Genomic DNA, 20174 nt, shown 5'->3' with positions numbered 1-20174 from the left:
CCTCTTATCCTGAGTGCTTTATGTGACATGCCTCCTTTAGCCTCAGAAGCTCCATGAGATGTGCCTTCACCTTGCAGAAGCAGAAACGGAACCTCAGTATCTCCCCAGCTGTGGCTCCCAGGCAGACTGGCTGCAGAGCCCCACAGCCTCTTGGTGGGCACTGCTTGCCCCTCCCTGAACACCACTGGAATTCTGGGGCCCTGAATATGAGGGGTCTTGACTGGTTCCCCATAGTCTCTTCTCTAAATGGGGACTATAGTGGGATCTTCCAGTCCTATACACACTGACCTGGCTGCACTGATGAACCTGGCCCAGGTGTGGGAGCCAGGAAGGGAGGAAGCATTAGCCTTGAGGCCTGGCTTTCTGTCTCGGAACTGTGTTGACATTCCATAGAGGAGACAGCATTGGCAGGTATTTGGGAAACACCAGTTTTCCTTCCAATACTTTTGTCCCTGTTTATTCAAGAAGTGGTAAACACTGATTGTCACCCTGGCTTAATTAAACAGAAAAAAAGTCAGCAGTCTAGAATTTTGGTACATTTCAAATATATTTTATTACGGTTCTTTTTGTCTTAGAAAGAATATGAAACCTGCATGCAACCTTAGTGGTTTCTTGACATTTACACAGTATGCGACACAACATTACCATGTGGCATACACTGAAGGGACAGTGTGTGCAGGGGCATTCTTAAGAGTATATTTACAAAGGAAATGGCGCATGGCCATCTTAGCTTTCTAAAGAGGGCTGCACTGTTTAACACTGAAGAATTACAGGAGGATCACAGATGTATTGCTTTAGTACTGCATGGTCCATTGTGATGAGGGGAAGAAATATGCTTTGAAGGTTCTCCCTCATCAGTAGAATGTGTCTGTAGCTGTATACTGTTGTGTATTCATATATTTTTAAGTTTGCTCCTAAGGGTTTTGCTAGTAGTGTCAGGAACTTCATGTGCTTCCCAAGCATTAACTATTGAAGCAATGAACTTCCACAAACCCTCAGATTGAAGAGAAGACCCAAACCCTTCCTTAAGTACCATTTGCTTTGCCATCCCAGGATCTTGGAAATGTTTCCTAGAGTGTATAAAAATTAACCAGGGGGATGAAGCACATTTCTGTGGCAGTCAGACTTGAGTTCATAAAAACAGATGCAGAGAGATCTCCTTGCCCAGCCACTGGGTCCACTGCGGGGTCCCTCTGAGGGTGTGACTGACCATGAGCCCAGCTGTGCCAAGGAGCCATGACCTCTGAGCAGAAGCTTCCTGCTCTAGGAATGGAGCAGTGCTGCTATGAAATGCCTCAACCAAGCTCCCTGTTTCTCCTAGGTGCTTATAAAGCTCAGATGTATAGTGATGTCTGGACAAATACAAAAAAGCATTTTTTGCAAAGGAAAGGCATGAGTTTCCAGCCTTTCAGTAAAAAGCAGCCTGTGATGAATCTGGAAGCAAGAGAGATGGGTCTCACATCTAGAAACCTTTTGCACACAACTATAAAATGTAAAAACTGACCCTTGGTAAAAAGTGCTTTGTAACAATATATAATTTGTATCTTATGCCTGTGAGAAAGAAAGGGTTTTTTTGTTTGTTTGTTTTTTAATCTGCAAAGTCCTTTGCTGTCTCCCAATCGGTATGACGCTTTCCCATCTGGGGTTTTTCACCCTATTCTTCGTAGACCCTGGGAAGAGAAAGCACCCACGTGAGTGGCTCAGGAAATGATCTGGGCAGTGTACAGGCTGGTGGCTTCGCTGCTTCATTCTTATCTTCAGCAGTGTCCCTCCCAGGACTGCAGGAGCCTGGGGGGAAGCGGGGGACATCTCAAAGGATGCCATCACCAGGACCACAAAAGCTCACCTGAATCTGACTTTGACTTTCTAAACAGCCTTCACCTTTGTAGTCTCATTTTATCTTCAAAGCCTCATGAAACAAACCCTCTCTGTATATGTGGAAACTGAGGCATAAGAGACTTGTGGACATTGAATGTCAGTGGTAGGAAGGAGATCTGTCTCCAGCATGGGCGGGGGGGGGGGGGGGGAGGGGGAGGAGGAGAGGTATCTCCTCTGTCAACTTAGGCTTGTGTCTTTCTTTGTATTTTGCCCAAAGAATGCCTGTCCTCTGAAAAACCCCAGTTGTAGAGGCAGCTGCCTTAAGACGGGAGAGTGTGTGGTGGGGCTGGGGCTGTCATGGAGGCCTGTGGCTCGAGGTCACTTTTTCTAGTAGTTAACAGGCCTGTGTGCATTCATCAGCTGACCTTTCCCCCTTACCTCCCAAGCCACCTCTAAGTATTTTAATCCCAAACTTCACACTCAGGCAGCCCATTGCTCCCTCTGACTATTTCCTGATTTCTGAGTAAGACCACCTCATTGTGCAATGAAATTAAATGCCTGTTGCTGCTGCTGCCAGTGCCAGCCAGATGCTTTGAGCCCTGAGGTGCTTGGAGCTCTCTAGTCTGGACCTCAGGCGCTTGGCTGGCCTGCTTCCTCTACCCTAGGTTCAGTATTTTCTCTCTCTCTCCCCCTCTCTGGAAAGAGGACTTCAAGATAGTTCCTTTATCTTCATTCTCACTTTCAACCTTTTACAGGGGAGGGGAGGTAGGGAAGACAAGGGAATGCCCTCTTCCCCTCCCAGGACAACTGAGCATTCCAAGAAAGGGATGAACTCATTTTGTAATGAAATAACGAAGTTCTGGGCACAGGTGCCATCACTGCTCTCATCGTTGGAATTTGCAGAAATAAAAAGGACAGGGCTTCATGGACCCACCTGCCTCCTCTTCATCAAAGCTGTGGCCCAGGTGGAAGGACGAGGGACAAGTGCTCCTAAAAAAAGGCTGAGTATTTCCCAGCAGTTCATTGAAGATGTTCTCCGCCGTTCCATGAACTGACCCTGAGGTTAGCCTCATTACCCTTTTGATGACACAGGGCCTGGAACATGACAGTGGATGGGACAGGGTCCTGTTTTGCCACGTGAGCTGCCTCCCTGACCAGAAAGAGGACTTCATTCCCATTAGACTTGTAGAAAATAATCTCTCATTCTCATCATTTTCTATTTCAAGCAACTGCAGATGAGACAGTTTTGGAGGCAGCTCAGAAGGCTTGGGTACTGGGGTTATACCCAAGTGTCAGCTGTGGGGAGCTGGTCACCAGTTGAGCTTAGTGTAAAAGGACCAGCTGGGTGGGGTGATGGGAGGGGCAGCATAGGGATCTGAGGTAGGGAGGGGGAAGGTGACACTGGGAAGCCTGGCTTCCTGCCTTGTGCTCCCACGCACGTCACTCCCCATCCACACTTAGCCTTGGTTTCCTTCTCTGCTGACTGAGGTGCTGGCACCAGCTCCTGGGAAACTCACCTGCACATGTGAGCGTGTGTGTGTGTGTGTGTGTGTGTGTGTGTGTGTGTGCCCGTGCACACGCACACGTGCACACAAGTGAGCTTCCCTGGCCATGCTGTGCAAATACAGGTGTGAACAGACTCTGACTGTGAAAGTACAGGTCTGCTCTAGGACAGGCTCACCTTTATGTGGTATAGAGGAACCAGGAACTTGCCTCCTCTCTAAGGCCAGACATAGGACCCCAGGAGATCAGAGCTGTGCAGCCCTATCTTCTGATTATGGGGAAACAGAACCCAGAGTAGGTAGGCATCTGGTTCAGGGCTTAGGTCGTCTGGCCACTTCCGCCTCTGAGGTTAAGAGTAGCTCTGATTTTAAAGGGTCAAACCCAAGGTCCCTCCCTGCACCTGCTTGGGAAGGAGCTTATCAGGTTTCTGGGCAGTAGGAGTCATGAGGGGAGAACATATCGTTGGCAAGGAGTCATCCTTATCTTGTGGTTGTATCTACAGTTTTATAGTTAATAGACCCAGTCACTTAAGTGGTCATGTTTCACCCCATAAGAATCACAGAGAGAGCTATGCCAGGTGCTCACTCAGCCTTCGCAGAGGGAAATCCAGGGTCACATAGCTCAAGTTGTTTAAATAAAAAGAGGAATTAACACTGTAACATAACATTTAAAATGAGACAAACTTTAGTTCATAAAAGGATATATTTTTGATGCTTACAACTGTCTAAAAGATCAGTTTGTTAAGTGGTGAGTTCCTTGTCCCTGGGGGTATGTAAGCAGTGTCTGGGTATCTGCATGCTGTGGTTACTGTGATGGATGTTCACGATTAGATGTGGTTAGAGGACCTCCAAGGGGTCCAGGATATGGATCTGGGGTAGGTGGGGAGGAAGGTGAGAGGAGGTGGGGCATACCTGCGCTTCTCATTCCAGGCATTGTACCACTTGATGAACCTCTTGGTGCTCTGCAGCTTGGGGTGCAGGCAGTGCTCCTGACCCCGGTACCTGGACACGCTTTTGGTGGTGATGCTGAAATGGAGTGGGATAAGGTAGAGGATTGAGGAACCTGAATGATAGCCCCTTAGTGTGGCCTGTGGGTAGCCCTAGTCTGTCCCAGTCAGGGCACTGAGAAACTGTGGCCTCCTCCCTCCTTTCAAGGGAGCCTACCCATATGTTTACTCCCTGGCTGGCTCTTTGGAAGGTTCTGGTTGTCCCCTTAATCTCTGACTCTATGTTAGGGTCTAAACCTGTACTGAGTGATCGGCTTTCACTTTTTCCCCTGGAGCTCTCAGAGTCTGGGGATAGTGTCTCTCCACCCTCCACAACCCTTCACCCCCACCCCCATGCCAGGTGTTGTCTACAGGGCTCAAGCTTCCCTTGGAGAACAGAGGTCAGAGGACTCTTCCAGTTCCTCTGAACCTGGGGTTGAGAGGTAGAGAGAGCTAATGCCAGCAAGGTGTGCATGACAAGGCCTCTTTCCTTAGGTTTGAGTTGCTCCACAGCAGGGCATGGACATGCTCTGCACACACTGTGGTCTCCATCTGATCCTTCAAACCCCAGTTCTCCCCAACTCCCTACAGATTATCTCAGAGCTGTTGATCCTGAAGCTAAGTCTTGTTGGCCTTGAAGCCCATTATTGTTCCTGAGCTTGAAGTCCCAGCTGCCTCACCCTTGGGCAGAAAAATAAGACCTCTCTTTAGGCCTCTATCAGCCAGTGGAGGCCCAGCCATGCAGTAGAGAAGCAGGTGGCATCGTACAGAAGGTAGGACTTGGGTTTGAATCCCAGGTCTGTCTGTGGGACCTTGGGTAACCTTTCTGTTTCCAGTTTGCCCATCTGTAAAATGGGTATAATAGTAGGACCTACCTCTTAGTGTTATTGGGATGACTAAAGAACATAACCTATGCAAAATGTCTAGCACCTGGTAGATAGACAATGAATAGTTATTGTTATTAGTAATTGTCATGGAAGATGAGGTGGCAATGGAGAGAAACCTTAGTGTGTGAGCCCCAGCCTGGAGGGGGAGGTGAGACTACTGCCCAGAACTGTGATGCTTCTCTCAGCCAGGGCTGGGCCATGCTGGCAGGAGTTAGGAGGAAGCTTCTGGGTGGGGAAGGAAGAGGTGTTCAAGAATGAGGGACCACCTAGGGGACATGAAAAAGTGGAAGGTGAGAGGTGAGGATGTCATTCCCTGAGAGATCACAGCAAGAATAAGGTATGGGGAGGACTGGGGTACTAGGGAATGGAGGGTGGGGGAAGAGGGGTAGTTGGAGGTCCAAGTAGGAAGAGAGGGATGGGAGGGAGAGATCAGCTAGTTCCTGCAGGTTCCCAGAGATAAAGGCTTAGGGCTTATGTGCCAAGTCTAGAAGGGATCAGTCTAGTCGAAACTTGCCGCCAGAATTGGGGCAAAGTATTCGTGGGCCACCTGTCCTCTACCTGCTCCTGTGCTCTGAGTTTCCAGAGTCCCCACCATAGCCTAAGCTTCCTGGGGGTAGAGATGGGTCTTCCACTGATGCTGGGTGACTAGGCCCTGACTTCACTGGCCTTCTTTATGAGGGGCCTGTCACTCCCCAGGTCTTATCCCTCCTTTGAGGTCTGGAGCATGGGGTCAGGCTTCAGAGTAGAGTCTGGTCATTCTCCTTCCCTGTGGTACCTAGTCACTCTGCAAGAATTTAGCCCATGCACTGCTCTCTCTGCCTCCAGTGCTGTTCTTGCACTTGCAATGAAAGGATGTAGCAAGACCTGAGAAAAATCCCTCCTCAGTTAGGTCAGCTTGCAGGCTGAGAATTCTAAGTCTGAGGACCTGAAGGTTGGGGAGCAGGAGAGGATGCTTAGCCCTCCCCCACAGACTCAAATGCTCTGTGACAATACTGGACTATGAAAATTGGTTGTGGGGTGAAGACATGAGGATTTCTGCCCCCAGGAATTACTTAGAAATTCTGGGTCCTGAGTCCGTCTCCTCAGTGGTTCTGGGGTGCCAAGGGTTTTGGCAAGAGGTCAGTGGACATATGACACAAATAGCTCTTTATACAATCTGGACTCTCCTGGGCCCTTCTAGGTGCAGGACTCCCACTTGCAAAGCAGACAGCTCCCCTCTCCCGCCCATCAGAGATTTCTGGGTGACTCAGGGTGAGCTGGAAAACTTGCTTTTTTGTTCAGCCTGTATGGCTGAAAACCTTCTTTGGCAGAAAGTTCTGGCCCTTCATCTGATCTAGAGTCTTAGAAGCTTGAGGGGAGAGGACCTCCAGCCCTTCAGGGATGGGGGTTGTTCTGGGTGAGGGATGGAGGTTTAGGAGAGGGTGACTGCATGTGGATCTCATGACGCTCCTACAAGTTTTCACAAGGCTGCATAAAGCCTTCTCATGCACTTGCCTGTCTGTCAGTTTCCTCTCTATTTTGAAAAGTTTAGCCAGGAAAAAAAACAAGCAAGCCTATTTATGTTCTGTCCTTTCAAGATGTCACTATACTCCACACCCTGCTTCTCCTTCCCTGAAAGGTCTCAGCAACTGGACTTGGTATGTGAAACATTTTTTTTTAGCAGTTCGAGGACTGCAAACTTAACTTTGCAATGTCCCTATCAGTTTTCAGTCGCCAAGCTGTGAGCCAGGAGGGGCTTTAGCACCTCCTTCAGCTCCTGTGACCTCTGGCCCCCACAAGAAGGATTTTCTGGATGGTCCATAGGGAAGGGGCAAGGCAAAGGGGCAGGGGCAAGAGGTTAATTTAGGTGCCCAGGAAGGAAGGCAGTGAGGTTCATCCCAGGCCAGTGGTTCTTTGAATTCCTCCAACTTCAGTGCGACTATGCAGCCTCCAGGTAGCTGTGGGGGTTGGGGACTGCCTTTGCAGGCACTGTGGCCTTTGGGCCAGTGGGGCCAGCGGCTAAATGCACTTGCCCAAACTGAGAATAGAGTGTGTCCTGTTTCTGGGGGAGGGGATGAGGGGCCAATGATCCGTGGCAGATTTTTGGTAGCTGCTTTGCCAAGGGCTCCCTTCCTGGCCAAAAGCATATTGATGGGGAAACAGTGGTGCTGGCCTCAAGTGGTTAATTGGGAAAGCAGAGGAGCAAGGAAACTCAGTGTTCTCTCTGCCCCAGTTTCAAAGATATTTCCCACATTCCCACCAAGCCGCGCTCCAGCCATGTGGCTCATTAACCCCAGCAGAGCACTTTCCAGTCCCCAAGAGTCCAGCTTGTGAAGGAAGAGTGAGGATCATTCTCAACATGAAATTGCTAGAAGCCAAAAACTGGCCCTCCATGGTCCCCTTATTGGGAAAAGGCTCTGAAAGGAGGGTCTGAGGAGTTATGACAATGTTTACTTTTATCCTCTCTCCAGTAACAGGAAGGCAGCACACCTCACAGTTTGGGTGCAAATTCAATAGTTTTGGGTGTGCTTTGAGTGCTTTCAATCCGTGTGTTTCCGAGCTGGCACAAAGGAACCATTTAACCCTTGATCACCCTAGAAAGGTGGGCAGTACAAACTCAGGGCTATCCATTTGAATACGAACAGGGGTGAACTCTGAGAGGCTGTTTCCAGAGCACAGGACAGTGACCCTCTTTCCAAACTCTCTTCCAGACTGTCGTGCCAGAGTCCTAAGGACTCACTGGGTAATTACAAAGGCTCTGCCAAGGCCCTGCCAAGGCGGAGAGAAATGTTTGCTAGCCCGACCCAGCCCCATGCTGTGCCCCAGCACCAGGTTAAGAGCAGCACACACACGCTTGGAATGGGAACTCACATAACCATCTTCTCCTCGCAGTGCGGGTACTTTGGCTTCATCTCCAGCTTCTTCACGTCGCTGTAGCGGATCTTGGGTCCCTTCCGGGAGCATTTGCATTTGGATCCTGCAAAAGGGTGCACAGGGGCTGCTCAGTTGCGGGCGTGGTCTCCTGCCCTTCCACTGCCTTCGGTGCCCACTCAGAACCCTCGGGGTCTCAGGAAGCCTAGCACTTGGCGCTTGGGATCCCCAGGATGGGACAGAACAGCGACAAAGGACCTCCTGGGCACTCACCGTCCACGCCCGCGGCGCACAGCGCCAGGAGCAGCAGGAGCACAGCTGCGGTCAGGAGCCTCATGCTGGCCAGAGGGGCACGTTGCGCGGCACGGGAGCAGGGACAAGGGGAGGGCGCCGGCCCGTCTGAGCAGCGGCGGGGAGATGCCGCTGGCTCCGCTTTCTCTCTGCCTGGAGAGCGTCTCCGGCCTCTCTCGCTACACTGCGCCCTTCCGTCGGTGGGTGCCTCAGACTGTCGCTGCGCGCTGTGCTCTGCTCTAGGCTCGGCGCTCGCGCCACAGCCTCCCTCCTCCCGCCCAGGCCTCTTTTAAATCCGCTCCTGCCCTCGCAGAGAGTGAGCTCATTAATATGCAGAACCATTCAGTGACTCACTGAGATTTCTCAACAAGGTGGGGGGAGGAGACCATCCCAGCCTTCCCAGCCCCAACTTTAGTGCAGATGCACACTCCCAGCCACCAGCACACACACATTCACACACTCATCCATTACCCTTGCTTCCGCACACACTCTTCTGTACAACTTGCACACCCAGACTTCATCATGCGCACACAGCGGTGCCCTAGCTCCACTGGACAGTCCAGACATTGCTTAAGGGCACTGCTATTCTGATTTGCATGGTTCCCTCTGGCCAGAGGGACCTGTTCTTCTGAGCTGCTGGGAGACCCCGGCCTGTGGCCCAGATTTTCTGAGAAGAACTGAAAGAGTTTGGGGGCAGATGCCAGGTGTGAGTGCCAGCAGGCCTGACTCCTAGGGTGTGAGCAGTCCCAGTTGGGCCAGCAGCCCTGGTGGCCAGAGCACAAGGCCTGGTCTGGAGGGAGTTTGTCATAGGTTCTAGAGCAGCAAAGCTGCTCTGTGGTCACTGGAGCTGGCTCAAAGAGTATGTGTGTGGGGAGATTTGGTCACTCTTAGAGGTCACTTCCTAAAGTGGGTATGTGGCCCCTGGCTGTGCCAGCTGTGTGGGGGTTGGGAGAACCAGCAATGGTTCCTCACTATTACACCATTCTTCCAAAGCCATGCAGAGGTTCAGTAGGGAGATATGACAGTGATAACCATCTAGATGAAGTCCATGTTCCAGACATTGTGCCACACTGTGTGGTGTATTGGTGGGGGCCCAGGCATGGTGACAGAAGTTTGTGCTGCAATACTTACCAGTGCAAGTGAGTTCACTGCCATAAGCCTTCGTTTCATGATCTGGAAGTACCTGTCATAGGGTAGCTCTGAGAGCTACATAAGATCAGACATATAAAGTGTTTAACAGAATGGCTGGCCAGTAGTTGGTACTCAGGAAATGTTACTTATTGGTATTATTATATACATATATTATATTATATGTATACATTATTTTGATTCTTACAAGTCCCCTTCCAAGTTGATATTTTTAATTGTTTATTTGACAGGCATGGAAACAGGCTCAGAGAGAAGAAACTTGCCCAAGATCACGTAGTCTGGAAGCAGGTGGTTAGGCCAGGAGGGACCCCAGTATGTATGGCTGCAGAACTGGAGCTCTGTCCCTGGGCCACCCTACGTCCCTCAGGCATTTGGTGAAGTGCTACTTTGATAGACCTAGCAAGAGGATGGAGCTTCTTAGGCTTTGAGGATCCCTGGGTTTGGCTCCCAGGCGAAAGCTAGAGCCAGGGCAGAAGCTGCCAGGCTCTTCCAGTTTACACAACTCTGTGCTCTCAGCCCAGCAGCTTCCAGGGGATGAAAGTGCCCAGAGGAGATCCTGGGGGGATGGGATGGGACTGCCAGGATGATGAAGGGCAGAGTGGGAAGAACCTATGTTGTTTCTTCCCAGTTGGGGAGCCTTGGCTGCCTTGAGGGGAAGCTGAGCCATGAAGAGCCAGCAATGCCCGTAAGCTGGCTTCAGGCCATGTTCTGAGTCCTGTGTAAGCAGTTGTGTACCTATACTTAATGCTAGGCCAACAACTGGACACTTGGGTTTATACAGAGGAGAAGTGCAACGGACTGGTTTTATATTAATTTAAAAAATATTTTAGTTGATTTTTAGAGAGAGAGGAAAAGAGAGAGAGAGAAGCATTGATGTGAGAGAGAAGCATCAATTAAATGCTGCCCCTACACGCTCCCTACTGGAGATCGAGTCTGCAACCTGATCATGTGCCCCCACTGGGAATCAAACTGCCAACCTTTCAGTGCATGGAACAACACCCAACCAACTGAGCCACACCAGCCAGGGCCATTTATGTTAACTTTTTAAATTTAAAATTATTTCTTCTTAATACAAAACCAGCACATTTGCTATCAGAAAATGCAAGCAGAAGAAAACACACACACACACAGTTCTACCTACTTAGCAATTTACACCAAGATGCTACAGTGTTATCTTTTTAAACCCTTCTCTCTTTGCTTGCATGCTTGTGCACAGAGATCAGTGCATGTCCTGTTCAATAACTTGCTTGTTTTACCTGTCACTATATCATCAACATGGTTCCACATGACTAGTTTTGCTTCTGCAATATCTATTTTAATGGCATCATTTGAAGACTTATAGCATAGTGGCTAAAAACTTGGTGTCTGGAGTCAGACTGCCTGAGTGCGAATTCTACCTACTAGCTATATGACCTTGCTTAACTTTTTTGGGTATTGATTTTCTCATCTGTGAGATGGTGATGATAATGGTACCTACAGCACTGGGAAATTAAATGAGATGGTGCATGTGAAGCTTGTAACTTGGTCCCTAGCAGAGTAAATGCTCAATAAGTGCTGAGTATTGTTATTACTGTCATTTTGGATATAGCGTATTCCATTGTACAGAAGTCCCATGACTACTTCAGTTAACTCTCTGCTGGATATTTGGATTGTTTTCAAGGATATTATCTTACATGCAGTACTGTGTAATAGATATTCTTGGAGCTCAATTTTGGGATAGCCCGTTAAAAATTGGATTATGGCCCGGCCGGGTGTGGCTCAGTGGTTGAGCGTCAACCTAGGACCCAGGCGATCGGGGTTTGATTCCCAGTCAGGGCACATGCCTGGGTTGTGGGATTGATCCCCAGTCGGGGGCGTGCAGGAGGCAGCCGATCAGTGACTCTCTCATCATTGATGTTTCTATCTCTCTCTCCCCCTCTCCTTTCCTCTCTCTGAAATCAATAAAGATATATTTAAAATAAAAATAAAAATAACAAAAATTGGATTATGTGTCAGAAATAGAATTTCTGGGCCTTGGGCTTGTTTTAAAGCTTTTGATGCAAATTGCCCTCCCCCAAATTTTTATTCTACAAAAAAGTGATTTCTTAGCTACCAAGCTTTTGTAAGCATGTTAAATATGCTTTTTTAAATTAAAAATGTTATTTCTATCATTTGTTTCAAGAATATGCTCATTAAGTGGGCTCTAACAGCACCAGGGATCATGGGCATGGAACCTTTATAGGGAGAAGTAATTGGCTCTAAAAATATGGACCAAAGTTTCCCAACTTCCTGGGTGAGACCAGAGATCAGACATTCCAATATTGTGTTCCCACTGTATTCTTTAGTCTATGTATGCTCATCTTTGGTTTGCGAAATACAACCATTGTGTCTTTGCAAACAGAGCTCACCCGTTTGCGAGAACAGTTCTGGGACCATGGGTACAAGAGAGGATGAAGGGCCTTTGCTGTCAGTGGGTCTGTGGGTGATACTGCTCAACCTGGAGAGTGAGGGAGGCTTGACTCCTGACATGCCTTCAGGGTGCAGACTCTCCGCTGAGCTTCACCTGGGGTCTTTGAGTAGATACAGGAGGCAGGGTAAGGTGGACATGGGTGAGGCAGTTCTTTGCACAGTGGCACTGCCTAATTCAGGGGGATCCCTGTGGTGTAGTGAAGGAGTACATGCTCTGCTCTCTGGAGTGCATTTGTGTGTGTGTGTGTGTGTGTGTGCGCGCGCGCGCGCAGCTATTTATTATTATGCTGGGTTCTCTGGGAGGGGTGGAAGCAAAGTGTGGGGGACACAGAGGTAGGAGGAATTAGAAGCAGGATACTATTCCTTGAGGGCTGAGACCCTTGGGATTTGCTTATTTATTTTGTTCACATTGCTTGAGCAACCACTGCATGCCAGGCTCTGTGCAGGGTGCTGGAGATAAAAGGCTGTGCCTGTCCATAAGGAGCACAGAGTCTAGTGGAGAAGATAGACATTAATCAAATAACCAGAGATACACATGAAATTACCCTGGAGCTAGGCGTGATAAGGGGAAACTGATACTATGAGACTAACTAGGGATCTGACCAGGCAGGGAGGTAGGGATTGTGTCCCAGAGAAAGTGCCCACTGGGTTGGAATCTGAAGGATGAGAAGGAATTAACTAGGTGACAATGAGAGGGAGGCCACTCCTGCCCCTTTACCATTTCTGCTCCTTACACAGTGACCTCCTGGAGAGGGGGTAAGCCCCTGTTCAAAGCCTGCTGGCTCCTGATCTCACCCGGAGTCAAAGCTAAGTCCCCCCAGCAGTGTCCATAGACTCCTGGCCCCTGTGAGGAGCATTTACTACTCTCCCCATGGCTGTGCTCCACCACACTGCCTTGTGTTACCACTCAGACATGCTGAACCTATGCCCATCTTGGGATCTTTGTGCTCACTGATCCCTTTGCCCCAACTCCTCTTCCCCAGATGTTGGCAGGTGGCCCTCTTCTCCTTACCGAAGCCTCAGCTGGAATATTCGCTCTTCAGACCCAATCACACTAGCCCCCTTTCCTCCCACTGCCAGCAGTCACTCTCTGTGCCATTGACCTATTTTACTTTCTGCATTGAACATTCCACAGTCTCATACTGCACTACTTTCATGTTTGTTTTGTTGTGTGTTATGGGTCATTCTGTGACCTTCTGGTTCTGTGAAGGTAGGGTCTGTGTCTGTCCTGTTCAACCTCATATAGTAGGGGCTCATTTTGAGTAAACAAAGGTGTATTTCAGGCAAATGCCCAGGGGTGTGAGAGAGTACTGCCAAATCCAATCTGTGTAGACTACAAGGCTGTGTGTGTGTGTGTGGAGGGGGGGGGGGCAGTGGTGGGGAGGTGGTAAGGGAGCCCATCGGTGAGGCCATGTTCCCAAGAAAGCCAGTTCCTCTCCAAGGCATTTGCTTTAGAAAGGAGGTCTCTGGGAGGAGGAGGAGGTGAATGAGCAGGAGTGTGGCTTTCCAGGAGACCCACAGGCTTTGGTACCACCTCCTAGGCCCATTGAGAAAGTGAATCTTGACTAAGCAAGGCTGTTTTCCTGCCCTGGGAGCTGGGGGACACACCAATTCCTCTTTCCATCCCCCAGATCTCCCCAGGACTGACCTCAGAAGGGAAATCCCTTTGTACCTCCCTAATAGGACAGGACCATCCTACAATCCAGAACGGGGGGGGGGGGGGTGTTGAAGCTCCATATAACCCTCATTGTAAAGACAAGGAAGCAGAAGCCCAAAAATGGGGTGGGCTTCACATAAAAGGCCCACCTAGCACATGAATGCCATCCTGGTCCTGCAGCCAGCTGCTTAGAACACAGTGAGATCTTGGGCTCCACAGACCCGTCTGGCCCTTTCACCTCTCATTTCATGTGGGGCATCCCAAAATACCTGCTTCCATTGGTAGTGCAACACTAGCTGTGAGTCCAAGCCTGCTGGGCATCCCTCCCTCTCCAGCTCTTCCTCCTGCTGGAGGTCTGTGTGCTTCTTTCCCAGTGTTGCCCCCAACCTGTGGAACCTGGTAGCCAGCTGCCTCCTCTTTGCTGGTTCTCCTTTAGCACAGCGCTGCCTGCTGATCCCTCTCAGGGCCTTGCTCTGAGGTGGAGGGGGAGGCATGGCCAAGATTCCCTGAGGACAACGCCTGGTTTTGGTCTTTAACTTGGAATGTTTAGGAAGCCTGAACAACTCAGCCCAGAGGAAATAACATAGGGTGTAGTTGGGTAATGTTGAATTAGGTTCCAGGTAGCCTTGTGGCAGCAGAGGGTCACTGTGAATTCCACCCAACATGGGGTAAATGGCTGCAGCAAATACAGCAGACCGACAATTAGCCTTTCTTCTGCACTTATTCACTCAGCACCAGACAAGCATCTTTACTATAGTAAGAGCTCAAACAAAGATATTTTCAAAGAAGGTCCTAATATATAAATGAGCAAAGGACAATTCAGGGTGAAAAAAGAGAACCGATCATTAACCAATTCATGAAAGAATGTGCATCCTCATTAGCAATCAAGAAAAACCACATTAATGCTGCAGTATCATGGCATTTTGGTTTGGGTCCTACTCAATAATGAAATGCTTATTCTAAATATTAATATCCAAAGCTGACGATGGTAAAGTGAGGAAGGGCCACCTAAGCATCACTGGTGGACTATAAATTAGTATAAGAGTTCAGGAAATCATACTTCTAGCATGTATCCAGAGTGTTTGAAATAAATAATTTCACTCCATTAATCTAGTTCAGAAAACCTATTAAAACAGTTGATAAAGGAGAAATGCCACATGCAAAGATATTCTATGTTCAAAATGAAGTGTTAACCTAAGTGCCTAACAGTGCTGGATTGGTTAAGTAAACAATGAAAGCTTTAAATGAAATATTATACTGGTATGAAGACTTGTGATTACAGTCTGTAGAATTCCATGGAGTAAATGCTTATTCAGAGACAACACAAGGTCATGTAAACACTGTGATTGCAAGTATATAAAGCAGCAACCACTGTATAAAGGAAGGCCAAGAAAGAGATACAAACATCGTTCTCTTTGAGTGAAGGGACTTTGGGCATCTTTTAAAAGCTTCTTTCCTTGCTTACCAATTTATCTGAATATTCTTATTATAAAAGGAACTCAGGAGCATTCAATTTAAATAGTGAGGCCTGGGGAAGCCTTAACTCCTCTTGGCTGAAACCGATGATGGGTGACAGGCATGTCTGCCCTCTAGTTGGCACCACAGAAGAGGCACACAGAGTCCTTGGTGATGCTGCTAAGCCCCATGGTGAGGGCCCAGGCTCCATCTTCACAGCTGTCCTCACTTTGCTTGGCACCACAGCTCACTGGCCATCATAGCAGGCCTCACCCTGTCTCATCCTTCCTGGCCTCCTCCCTCTCTTTACAGCCCTGCTTCGTGTTCACAGCAGTGTCCTGGCCTCTTCCCTGGCCCTGCCAAGCCCTGTCTCCTGACATGGGCCCTGGATGCTACTCCTTTTCAGCCTGCACTGCCGCTTATCCCCCTCCAGCCACACATTCTATTCTTCGGTTCCTTGAAGGCTCCGACTCGAGCTTTGCTGGCTTCCTATTCTGCCCTAAAGATCTCCCTCTGCCCCTTGATCAGGCTAGTCGCTGCTTTACTTTCTGAATCTGCAAAGATGTCATTTCACAGGGAAGCCTTCCTTGACACATCTGCCACTCCCCCTCCCCTATCCTTGTCCAGTCTGGGAGAGGCCCCTGCTCTTTGTTGTCTGTGGTCTATAGCCCTGTTTCCTGTTTAGTACCAGTCCTCACACCTGCAAAGGCTTGTTCAGGGTCTTCCCCATCAACCCATGGGCTCCAAAGGGTTTTCTTATTTACTCCAGTGCACCAACAGAAGCCCAGGGCCTGGTGCACAGCAGGTGCTCAATAATGAATGAGTGAACTAATGTGGATCACAATTTACCGCAGTCTAGTGAGTTATGGAGTCAGACTTCCTGGCTTAGAATCCTAGTCTACCACTCTGTGCCTCTCTGTGACTCTGCTTCCTCACCTGTCAAAAGGGAATAATAGTAAGAGGACCGTGGTGAGGATTAGATGAACTAATACAGGACAATCATGTAGCAGTGTTTTGTCACATAGTAAGTGCTCTATAAATGTCCATTCTTGTTTTATTTTACTATTACTATTATTAAATCCCCTAGACTCACTTCCTCATCTGTGGGTTTGCTTGGCTAATTACTTTTGTTTAATATGTATGAAATGCTCATATAGCACTTACTCTGCATCAAAGGACTGTTCTAAATGCTATACAAATATGAATTTATTTCATCCTCATAACAGTCACATAAAGTAGGTAATTCCCATTTTACAGGTGAGGCACAGAGAAGGTAAGTAACTTGCCAGATCGCTGGCAGGTGGCAGAGCTGATCTTCAACTCCAAGCCAGCTGGCTCTAGAGTCCTGCTCAGAACAGTCCGATGCTGCCTCCTAGGAGGAGGGAATGGGGAACACTTCCCCATCTTTTGCCCAGGCCTCAACACTGCTTTCCTCTCCCTTTGCTGCTGGCATCTGGTCCTCAGTTCTTCTCCTTGGAGGACATCCCAGAGTTTCCATTCAGCTAGGGTTGCCAGATTTAGCAAACAAATACGGGATGCCTATGCAATATTTGGGGGCACACTTATACTAAAAAAATATTAATTGTTTATCTGAAATTCAAATTGAACTGAGGTTCCTATATTTTAACTGGCCACCTTACATCTAGCACCAGAGGGCAGCAACGTGGTTTTGGCCACCTGCTTTCAAGTGGTGGTCTCAGACACAGATATGGAGCCTCCTGGGGTTTGTCATGGGCAGGGGTGGTAAGGGAAGGATAGGCACACTTGTGAACTCTCTTGTAGGGCAGAGTGGGCATTTAGGCACTAGTGGAGGAGGAGGAGGGAGACGGATTAGCAGACAATAAGGAGAACATTTGAGGTGGAGGCAACTTAAGTGACTGCTAAGGGAAGGGGAAGAAAGTTAAGGGTGTGCTAGACAACAGACCACTGTGAGTGCCTGGCAGGGAGGTGGGGGGAGGGGTAGAAGGCTGAATATAAAGTAGGGCCACATTGCCCTGCCAGTGTGGCTCAGTGGTTGAACACCAACCCATGAACCAAGAGGTTCAGTTCTCAGTCATGGCACATGCCTGGGTTGCCGGCTTGATACCCAGAAGGGGGCGTACAGGAGGCATCTAATGGATGTTTCTCTCTCATTTATGTTTCTGTACTTCTGTCCCTCTCCTTCCTTCTCTCTCTAAATATCAGTAAAAACATGTTAAAGTAGGGACACATTTTGCAGGGCCTTGGGCTTCATCACCTGGATCCTAAGTACCTACCTGAGAACTTCCAGCAGAAGGTTAAGTGATTAGGTTGCCTCTTAGGTGGAGCATCCTGGCTGTCGAGTGAAAAAGGGATGACAGGGAGGGAGTTGGGAGGCAAGAGAAACCTTGTTCACAGGAAATTTTTGACCAAATGGCAAGGGATAAACACCTTGTCTTCTTATTCTTGGAATTCTTTGTCTTCTGACAAACATAAGCAGACATAGATAGTAAAAGGTAGTTCTTAGTACCATTGGTTATCGAGAGGGAGGTGTTTGCAGTGTTGGTGTTTTTGTTTCTATCAACCCTTCTGTCAGTGGGGCTCTAGCACCCAGAGGAAGGAAGTGTTGGGCCTGGGGAGGGATATTCTCACTAATTTGCTTCAGTGTTTCAGGCAGAGGTAAGAGGACAGGGTCAAAGGTGTTGCTCAGAGGATTTGCTGCCAGGTAGATATTAGCCTTAATTAATCTTGTATGAAGAAAACTTTTCAAGCAACTGTCTGAGATACATTGCAATTTTCTGTCTTAACAACTAGTTATTGCTTCTGAATAAGACCAGGTTCCTAACAGTGAGCGATTTAAGGCAGTAAAAGAATTGTCATAAACAGCTCCCCGGAGCCAAGAGCACAGCCCGGATTTTAAGCACATAATGGAATCATATCAAAAGCAAGGAGGAGAGGCAGGAACCATAAATCCTCGGAGTGCAAAATCTGTCCATTGTGAAACTTGTGCTGAAGGGAAACCAGATGTGGATGTTGGAGGGAGAGGGGGCAGGAAGGAGAGGGCTGGAGACAGAGGAAAGGGCCCTGTGCAGAGGGAGATGCCTCCCACTGTGGACTGGCAGAAACTCAGGCCTAGAAAGAGGGCAAGTCTACCCGTGTGCTCTGGCCGGGAGGTCCACCATCAAAGGGAAAAGGCAGAGGGTGAAGGGTTACAGTACTCACTGCTGCTTCTTCAGCCGGACCTTGTGTCTTTGAAGACAAAGCATTTGGAGCAATGCTTTAAAAAATGTATTTGAAATAGCACAGAAATCACTGTTTTCCCTATAGAGGAAAAGAGTAACTCACATGTGTGGAAATCCCTTTGGATTGGGGTAAAAAGTGTGTTTGCCCAAATGACCCTTCCTTGGCCTGAAATGGAGGGTTTATTTTTTTTCTGATGTGCAAAGTCCTTTGAAAACATTAAGGTGAACACTCGCTGAGCACCCCTATCTGTGCCAGGGCTGCAGGAGCTGCAAGATTGCCAGGATGCCTGCTGTGGAGGGGACCAGAGGCCAGCAGGCTGGGAAGATCCTTTTAAATGTTTTTTTGGCACAAGTTCTGGGATTTCAGGGGGTGGTATGGGGCAGTCCCATTCACGTAGGAGCAGGAGAGCTTTCATGGAGTAGGTGGGCTTGAAATGGACCTTGAAGGATGAGAGAGATTTATGCAGGTAGAGAAGAAAAGGGTGAGCCACAGGGAGAGAACAGCAAAGGTGAAGGCCTGGAGGCCAGAAAGTGTGTGATGAGTCAGGGAGTAGCTGGTCCCATTAGATGAGAGCATAAACACAGGGGCTGTGGGCAATGGGGGGACTGGGGAGAGCCTTGAATGCTGATGCTAGGAACTTGTACGTAATTTGATTGGAAAATTGAATTTGCTGCGTAGGTCTTTTGATGCCATTTCAACTCCCATTTCTTAAAAAAACAAACAAACCCCACAAAAAACAAAAACCCTAAATGAAATAGCCACACTCTTCTGAAAACAATACAGTAGCACTAAAGAAAAGAAAGGTACCATGAAACCTCTCACTCTACTAAGAAACAGTCCAGGCTGTGCCCACACAGAGACTTCCACATAAGTACAATCATACTGTACATCCGTGTGTACTCATCTTTCTGTGGTACACATTATTTCATAACTACCTCCCACCCCTGCCCTATTTTATCCCCACCTTAAATGGCCTAGGGACACTTAAAAGGATCTTGGGGGTAAAATACAGACTTTCTGAAATATGAACAATTCCAGCTTAATGGTTTTAGTTGAAATTCTCAAAAAGTTTCTCTAGTTCATATCTTCAGTGATTTGGGAGCCTTTGAGGTCTTTCTCCCCATTTCACTCAATCACATACCTCCATAGTGCCAGGAAAAGTGAGCTACCTGCCCAGGTTACCAGCAGGCTGCTGGGCTGACAATGACTGAGCAGGACAGGGATTGACAGTTGGGGCTCTGGGACGACCCTTCCATACTCCAGGCACTGGGCCCAGTCTTGTAGAGGCCCCAGGTTAATTCTCCAAAAGCCAGTATGCTGAAAGGCTGAAGCACTGAAGTACTGGTTTATTGAAACTTGGTTTCAGTTCACTGTTAGTGATATTAATGGGCATTTGCCAAGGCTGCCTGTTCTCAGGGCATTTGGTAGTGGACATGTTTTATGTATTTTGAATATTGGATATCTTATGTGTTACAAAAAGGAAGATTATATAGATCAATTTTCAGTTCAGTCTTTTGGCTCTTCCGACTCTAATTTCCCAGATTTGCTTTGTGAGGGGAAGAGAAATGGACTGCAGGTCTGGGAGTGCCTGGAGAGTAGGGATTTGGGTGTTCTCACCCAGGGCTCGCACAGACTCATCCTACATCTGTGGCAAGATAAACCCCTTTTAGGGGAAAGGCTGTTCTTAGGATATAAGGCCTCTAACTTGGAAGAGCTACATGAACCTGACTCTCATCGGGCTCAACCTCTCACCCTCCTTCCTCCTCATCAATGGGCTGCCAGGGCCAGCTGGGGGCAGGGGTGCTGTTGGAGAGGGGTGAGAAGCAGAAGAGGGCACTTCCTCCCTCTCCCCAGCCTATGGCCCTGGGCTGTGGCCAGCCTGCTGGGTCCTGGGAACTGCTCTGTAGTCCTTGAATGCCTTTGCTCCATG

At 48.5% G+C, this 20174-nt stretch overlaps 1 protein-coding gene and 1 long non-coding RNA gene across 2 annotated transcripts in view; one reads left to right on the top strand and one right to left on the bottom strand.

The window, feature by feature from the left end:
- Positions 1-20174, top strand: part of LOC107525377 (uncharacterized) — a 256707-nt gene that overhangs the window by 80671 nt on the left and 155862 nt on the right. The gene's annotated exons all lie outside the window — the stretch shown is intronic.
- Positions 529-8566, bottom strand: CXCL14 (C-X-C motif chemokine ligand 14). Its single transcript, XM_016197529.2, has 4 exons — positions 8317-8566; positions 8044-8149; positions 4233-4346; positions 529-1670 (listed from the first exon to the last, which is right to left on the bottom strand). The coding sequence occupies exons 1-4, from the start codon at positions 8378-8380 to the stop codon at positions 1655-1657; spliced, it is 300 nt and encodes a 99-aa protein (XP_016053015.1). The 5' UTR covers positions 8381-8566; the 3' UTR covers positions 529-1654.

The sequence above is a fragment of the Miniopterus natalensis genome, chromosome 4, assembly GCF_054644295.1.
Source record: "Miniopterus natalensis isolate mMinNat1 chromosome 4, mMinNat1.hap1, whole genome shotgun sequence".
In the NCBI taxonomy this organism is placed as follows: domain Eukaryota; kingdom Metazoa; phylum Chordata; class Mammalia; order Chiroptera; family Miniopteridae; genus Miniopterus; species Miniopterus natalensis.
This window is presented reverse-complemented; position numbering and strand designations above follow the sequence as displayed.

Bases quoted from the DNA above. Each gene is read 5' to 3' on its own strand.
- CXCL14 (XM_016197529.2), bottom strand. From the start codon at position 8,380: ATGAGGCTCCTGACCGCAGCTGTGCTCCTGCTGCTCCTGGCGCTGTGC. The intron at 8,150-8,316 runs GTGAGTGCCCAG...ACCCTTTTGCAG, and splicing joins GTGCGCCGCGGGCGTGGACG to GATCCAAATGCAAATGCTCC. The intron at 4,347-8,043 runs GTGAGTTCCCAT...ACTCCATTTCAG, and splicing joins TGCGAGGAGAAGATGGTTAT to CATCACCACCAAAAGCGTGT.